Here is a 7,580-nt window from a genome sequence, read left to right on the forward strand (position 1 = left end):
CAAGAAGTACCACCCACCTACCTTCAGCGGATTGGTTACAGATGATGCTCAAGGTTTTCTGGAGGAGTATCATCGTATTCTCCGTACTATGGGCGTAGCGGAGACGAGTAGGGTTTCTTTTCCCACTTTCCAGCTTAGAGGAGCAGCCTATCAGTGGTTATGCGTTGAGTAGTCCGGATGAGTCAGCTTCACTTACATGGACTCAGTTCTCGGATATGTTTTTGAGAGAGTATGTCCCTCAGAGCCTCAGGGACTCATGGCGCGTGGAGTTTGAGCAGCTGCGCCAGGGTGCTATGACTGTGTCAGAGTATGTAGTCTGCTTCAATGATTTGGCCCGACATGCACCAGCCTTGGTTGCCACAATTCGAGAGAGGATTCAACGGTTTATTAAGGGACTCCACCCCAGTATCCAGATTAGTATGGCCAGGGAGTTGGAGATGGATATCCCTTATCAGCAAGTTGTGAGTATTGCCAGGAGATTGGAGGGCATGCTTGCCCGGGACCGAGAGGAGAGAGAGGCCAAGAGGTCTCAAGAGACTTGTTCTTATTCTGGAGCTCGTGCCCCAGTAGCTAGCCATGGTAGGGGTTATGTGAGTTGCCCCGTTCATTCAACTCTTCCAGCCACTAGTGGTGTTCCAGTCCCTTCTAGGCCCCTGGAGACTTATTATGCACCGCCAGTATCTAGTGTGCCTCCTTCTCGGGGTGCTTTTAGCGGCCAGTCCAGCAGACCTGGCCCGAGTCAGTCGCAACAGCCACACCCTCCGAGGGGTTGTTTTAAGTGTGGAGACACCCGCCATATGATGAGGGATTGCCCCAGACTTAGGAGGGTTGCACCTCTACAGACTTCTCAGCCACTACGTGCTCTACCTAGTCCTCAGGTCATGATTCCAGCACCAGCTACCGCCCTACCTGCTCAGCCAGTTCGAGGTCGAGGTCGCCCTAGAAGGGGAGGCCAGGCTAGTTATTATGCTCTTCCGGCTCATATAAAGGCAGTTGCTTCCGACTCTGTCATTATAAGTATTGTTCCCGTCTGTTATAGAGATGCATCAGTATTATTTGACCCATGCTCTATGTATTTCTATATCTCCTCTTATTTTGCCCCACATTTGGGCGTATCTCGGGATTCTTTGAGTTCCCCTGTTTATGTGTATACTACTGTGGGAGATTCTCTTGTTGTGGACCGCATGTATTTGTTGTGTTTGATTGCTCTTAGTGGTTTTGAGACCAGAACCAATTTATTATTGCTCAGTATGGTAGACTTTGACGTTATTTTGGGCATGGACTGGTTGTCGCCCCATTATGCTATTCTTGATTGTCATGCTAAGACCATGACACTGGCTATGCCAGGTTTACCACGATTAGAGTGGAGAGGTACCTTAGAGTATACTCCTAACAGAGTTATTTCATTTCTTAAAGCTCAATGAATGGTTGAGAAGGGGTGTGACGCGTATCTAGCTTATGTGAGAGATGTCAATATTGATACCCCTACAGTTCAGTCAATTCCACTAGTGAGGGACTTTCTAGATGTTTCCAGCTTATCTTCCGGGCATGCTGCCCGACAGAGATATTGATTTTGGCATTGATTTATTGCCGGGCACTCAGTGCATCTCTATTCCTCAATATCATATGGCTCCTCCCGAATTGAAGGAGTTGAAGGAGCAGTTATAGGAGTTGCTTGATAAGGGATTCATTCGGCCTAGTGTGTCAACTTGGGGTGCTCCTGTCTTGTTTGTGAATAACAAATATGGTTCTATGCGTATGTGTATTGATTATCGCCAGCTGAACAAAGTTACAGTGAAGAACATGTATCCATTGCCTTGTATTGATGACTTATTTGATCAGTTACAGGGTTCCAGAGTGTTCTCCAAGATTGACTAATGTTCAGGCTATCATCAGTTAAAGATTCGGGAGCCAGATATCCTGAAGACTACTTTCAGGACCCGATATGGTCACTATGAGTTTCTTGTTATGTCTTTTGGGCTGACCAATGCCCCAACAACCTTTATGAATTTGATGCAGAGTATGTTCCGGCCTTATCTTGACTCCTTCATCATTGGGTTTATTGACGACATTCTGGTGTACTCTCAGACTCGGGAGGACCACGAGCAGCACCTGAGGACTGTGCTTTAGACTTTGAGAGAAAAGAAGTTGTATGCAAAATTTTCTAAGTGTGAGATTTGGCTAGACTTAGTAGCATTCTTGGGCCATGTAGTATCGAGTGATGGGATCAAGGTGGATCCGAAGAAGGTGGAAGCAGTGCAGAGTTGGCCTAGACCGTCATCAGCTACGGAGATCCGCAGTTTTCTTAGGTTGGCAGGGTATTAAAGTTATTTTGTTAAGGGATTCTCATCTATTGCAGCACCTATGACTAGGCTGACCCAGAAGGGTGCTCCGTTCAGGTGGACAGAGGAGTGTGAGGAGAGCTTTCAGAAGCTCAAGACAGCTTTGACTACAGCCCCAGTTTTGGTATTGCCTATAAGTTTGGGGTCTTACACTGTATATTGTGATGCATCGCGGATTGGTCTTGGCGCGGTGTTGATGCAGGATGGTAGGGTGATTGCCTACGCGTCCAGAAAGCTGAAGGTACATGAGAAGAACTATCTTGTCCACGACCTTGAATTAGCAGCTATTATTCATGCCCTGAAGATTTGGTGCCACTATTTGTACGGTGTTCCTTGTGAGATTTACACTGATCATCAAAATTTACAGCATCTGTTCAAGCAAAAGAATCTTAATTTGCATCAGTGGAGATGGTTGGAGCTACTTTAGTATTGTGATATCACTATTTTGTACCACCCGGGGAGGCCAATGTGGTGGCTGATGCTTTGAGTCGCCGGGTGGAGAGTTTGGGGAGTTTAGCATATCTTTCAGTAGCAGAGAGACCCTTAGCATTGGATGTTCAGGCCTTAGCCAGCTAGTGTGTGAGATTGGATATTTCTTAGCCGAGTCGAGTGTTAGCTTGTGTGGTCTCTCGGTCTTCTCTTTATGATCGTATCAGGGAGCGTCAGTATGATGACCCCCACCTGCTTGTCCTTAAGGACACGGTTCAGCACGGTGATGCTAAGGAGGTCACTATTGGGGATGATGGCGTATTGAGGATGCAAGACAGGCTATGTGTGCCTAATGTAGATGGTTTGCATGAGTTGATTCTTCAGGAGGCTCATAGCTCGCGGTACTCCATTCACCCAGGTGCCGCGAAGATGTATCAGGACTTGAGGCAGCATTACTGGTGGAGTAGAAGAAAAGACATAGTGGAGTATGTGACTCGGTGCCTGAATTGCCAGTAGGTGAAGTATGAGCATCAGCGACCGGGTGGGTTGCTTCAGAAGTTAGAGATTCCGGAGTGGAAATGGGAGCGGATCACTATGGATTTCGTTGTTGGGATCCCACAGACTCAGCAGAGGTTTGATGCGGTTTGGGTGATTGTGGATAGGCTGATCAAGTCAGCTCATTTTATTCCTGTGATGACTACATATTCTTCCGAGCAGCTGGCTCGCATCTACATCCGTGAGATCGTGAGGCTTCATGGCGTACCGGTATCTATCATCTCTGATCGGGGTACGCAGTTTACATCACGGTTTTGGAGGGTCGTACAGCATGAGTTGGTTACTCGAGTGGAGCTGAGCACAATATTTCACCCTCAGACGGACGGACAGTCCGAGCGCACTATTCAAATATTAGAGGATATGCTTTGGGCTTGTGTAATAGAGTTTGGAGGGTCGTGGGATCAGTTCTTACCACTTGCGGAGTTTTCCTACAACAAAAGTTATCAGTCGAGCATCCAGATGGCACCGTATGAGGCTCTGTATGGTAGGCGGTGTCGGCCCCCAGTGGGTTGGTTCTAGCCGGGCAAGGCCAGATTATTAGGTACAGACTTGGTCTAGGATGCCCTAGATAAGGTGAGGGTAATTCAGGATCGACTTCGCACAGCCCACTCCAGACATAAGAGTTATACGGACCGGAGGGTTCGCGATGTAGCATTCATGGTTGGAGAGCAGGTCTTGTTTCTGGTATCGCCTATGAAGGGTGTTATGAGGTTCGTAAAGAAGGGCAAGTCGAGCCCAAGGTACATTGGTCCTTTTAAGGTGTTGAGGCGTATTGGGGAGGTTGATTATGAGATTGCCTTACCTCCCAGCCTAGCAGGAGTTCATCTGGTATTCCACGTTTTTATGCTACGGAAGTATCACAGTGATCCGGCTCATGTATTGGATTTCAGCGAGCAGGATATGCGCAGCCGTTATCCTCATCTTTTCACAGCTTCAAATATATCTCTATACTCGTTCGAGGATGAATGATTATTTTAATAGGGGAGGATGTGATGACCCGGTCGGTCGTCTTGAGAGTTATAGCCCCGATCCCCTATTAACTATTTTTCCCGTATCCTTTTCTGCTATTGTGACTTCCCGAGAGGTTTCATTTTGGTTTTTAGAGTGTTTTGAGACACTTAGTCCCTAAATGGAGGCTTAAGTCTTAGGATTTGGATAGTAGTCGGAATTGTGTGAAAACGACTCTGGAATGGCGTTCAGCCGGTTCCGTTAACTCTGTTAGGTGATTTTGGACTTAGGGGGCATGTGCGGATAGTGTTTTGGAGGTCTGTAGCTCATTTACGCTTGAAATGGCGAAAGTCGAAGTTTTGAAGATTTGGACCGGTAGTGGAATTTTGATACCGGGGTCGGATTCCAATTCCGAAAGTTGGAATAGGTCCATAGGGTTGAATATGACATGTGTGGAAAATTTGGGGTCAATCAGACGTGGTTTGAATTGGAGGGCGATTCGTAATTTTAGCGTTGTTTGATGTGGTTTGAGGGCTCGACTAAGTTCGTATGGTATTTTAGGATTGGTTGGTATGTTTGGTTGAGGTCCCAGGGGCCTCGGGTTGATTTCGGATGCTTAACAGATTATTTTGGACTTGTAGATGATAACAGATTTTCTGGTGTTTTGTTGCAGACTTTTTCTTCATCGCGTTCACAAGAGAGGTCTCGCGATCGCGTAAGGCATCTGAGAGGCCAGCTGAAGTTGTTCTTCGCATTCGCGAATATGGGACCGCGATCGCGTAGGTTAGTCAAGCTGTGCATCGCGAATGCGTGGGCTAGGCCGCGTTCGCGAAGAAGAAGTAAAGCAGTAGTGGAATTCAAGTGTTGTTCTTTGCGAACGCGTGGGGTTGTTCGCGATCGCGTAAGTATGAGAGCCAGTGAATCGCATTCACGTTGATTTTTTCGCGTTCGTATAGGGTTAAATTCTGGGGCAGCGAAGCTGTTCTTCGCGATCGCGAGGCTATTTCCGCGATCACGATTAAGGACTCACTAGGCAGTATTAAACATTTCAACAATGAGGGTTTGGCCATTTTTATCAAAACTTGAGTTTGGGAGCTCGGATTTGGACGATATTTTGGGGGATTTTCAGAGAAATCGATTGGTAATGATTCTACACTCTAGTTTGGTTATATCCCACTAATCCATCATTAATTTCATCTTTAATTTCGGATTTTGGGGTTGAAATTTGGGAAAAATTGGAAGAACTTCTTCAACTAAGATTTTGAGTTTTAAAAAGGGATTCGTGGTCGAATTTGAGTAATTTTTATATGGTTGGACTCGTGAGTGAATGAGTATTCATATTTTGTGACTTTTCCATGATTCCGAGACGTGGGCCCGGGGAGGCATTTTGGGGCAATATCCTAGTTTCTCGCTTTATCTTCGAGTTCATTGACTAGATTAGTTTCTTATAGCTATATTTATGGTATGTAATTGATTTTGGCTAGATTTGGGCCATTCGGAGGCGGATATTCATGGGAAGAGCATCGCTACCGACTAATTTAACTTGGTTCGAGGTAAGTGGCTTACCTAACCTTGTGGGGGAGAAATCCCCTTAGGATTTGGTACTGATTTTACTATGTGAGCGCCGTGTACGTGAGGTGACGAGTGCGTACACGAGCTACTTGTTAAAAAACCTAATTTTTACTGAGGAATTCCCTGTTTCCACCTTAATTGAATGTACTAGCATGCATAGTTATCCTGTTAGCTTAGAATAACATGTCTACGTGCCTTATTTGCTTAATTGAACTCTTTGCAGCATGCCTATTGAATTCCTGCTTCTTTCCCAACTTGTACTTAGTCTAGACTGTAGATTCTCTTGTTGTACTTGTCATTTGCAATTGATTGTGCTGTGTATTTATTTTGGGACTACAGGACGGTATCCCAGGAGATCCCCTACACATTTACTTTGAGACTACGAGGCGGTACCTCGGGAGTTCTCCCTGCATATTTACTTTTGGGACTACGTGACGGTATCCCGAGAGATCCCCCTGCACATTTACTTTGAGACTACGAGGCGGTACCTTGGGAATTCTCCCTGCATATTTATTTTTGGGACTACGAGACGGTATCTCGATAGATCCCCTATCGCTTAATTTCGTGCATTGTTATGTTATTTCACTGTGCTTTCCTTTGTTGAACTTTAGTCTATTATTATACTGCTTATTCTCTTATTTTTATTATTATATACCAGTGGGCCTGACCTGACCTCGTCACTACTCGACCGAGTTTAGGCTCGGCACTTACTGGGTACCGCTGTGGTGAACTCACGCCCTTTCTTGCACATGTTTTTCGTGTGCAGATCTAGGTTCCTTTTACCAGCCTCATCTTTAGTTGCAGTCGTTGCTGTTTCGGAGAACTTCAAGGTACATCTGCTCGCGCCTGCAGATTCTCGGAGTCCCCCTCTATCCCCCTATGTTGATTCTTCTCTTATTTCTATAGACATTGATGTATAGAACAGTTAGAACTTCGTAGAAGCTTATGACTTACGGTGTTCCGAGTCTTGGATTTATTTTTGGGACTACGAGACGGTACCTCGAGAGATCCCCTATCACTTAATTTCGTGCATTGTTATGTTATTTCACTATGCTTTCCTTTGTTGAACTTTAGTCTATTATTATACTGCTTATTCTCTTATTTTTATTATTATATACCAGTGGGCCTGACCTGACCTCGTCACTACTCGACCGAGGTTAGGCTCGGCACTTACTGGGTACCGCTGTTATGTACTCACGCTCTTTCCTGCACATGTTTTTCGTGTACAGATCTAGGTTCCTTTTACCAGCCTCATCTTTAGTTGCAGTCGCTGCTGTTTTGGAGAACTTCAAGGTACATCTGCCCACGCCTGCAGATTCTCGGAGTCCCCCTCTATCCCCCTATGCTGATTCTTCTCTTATTTCTATAGACATTGATGTATAGAACAGTTAGAACTTCGTAGAAGCTTATGACTTACGGTATTCCGGGTCTTAGGAGTGTCATGTATATTTCGAGAGTTGATTATTGTATATGCCGAGCGGCATCTAAATTGCTTATTAAAATATCTGTTACTGTTAGTTGTTAATTTTCATGTTTTTTATTTCATTTCCGCAAGTGTTTTGCTTACCTAGTTGTAGAGACTAGGTGCCATCACGATGATTCACGGAGGGAGAATTTGGGTCGTGACAATATAACATCAGTTCTTCTCCTTTATTTCCTACATACTACTCTAAAAGTAAAAAATATAAAAACTACTACCCGGTTCAAGTTACATCCCATGAAAAAAAACTGAGG

At 45.2% G+C, this 7,580-nt stretch overlaps 1 protein-coding gene across 1 annotated transcript; it reads left to right on the top strand.

Moving 5' to 3' along the window:
- Positions 1-293: 293 nt before the first annotated feature.
- On the top strand, positions 294-1,571 carry LOC138895651 (uncharacterized). Its single transcript, XM_070180361.1, has 2 exons — positions 294-1,049; positions 1,437-1,571. Exons 1-2 carry the CDS (start codon positions 294-296, stop codon positions 1,569-1,571), a joined length of 891 nt encoding a protein of 296 aa, XP_070036462.1.
- The last annotated feature ends 6,009 nt before the right edge of the window (positions 1,572-7,580 follow it).

Source organism: Nicotiana tomentosiformis, chromosome 7 (assembly GCF_000390325.3).
Source record: "Nicotiana tomentosiformis chromosome 7, ASM39032v3, whole genome shotgun sequence".
NCBI lineage: Eukaryota > Viridiplantae > Streptophyta > Magnoliopsida > Solanales > Solanaceae > Nicotiana > Nicotiana tomentosiformis.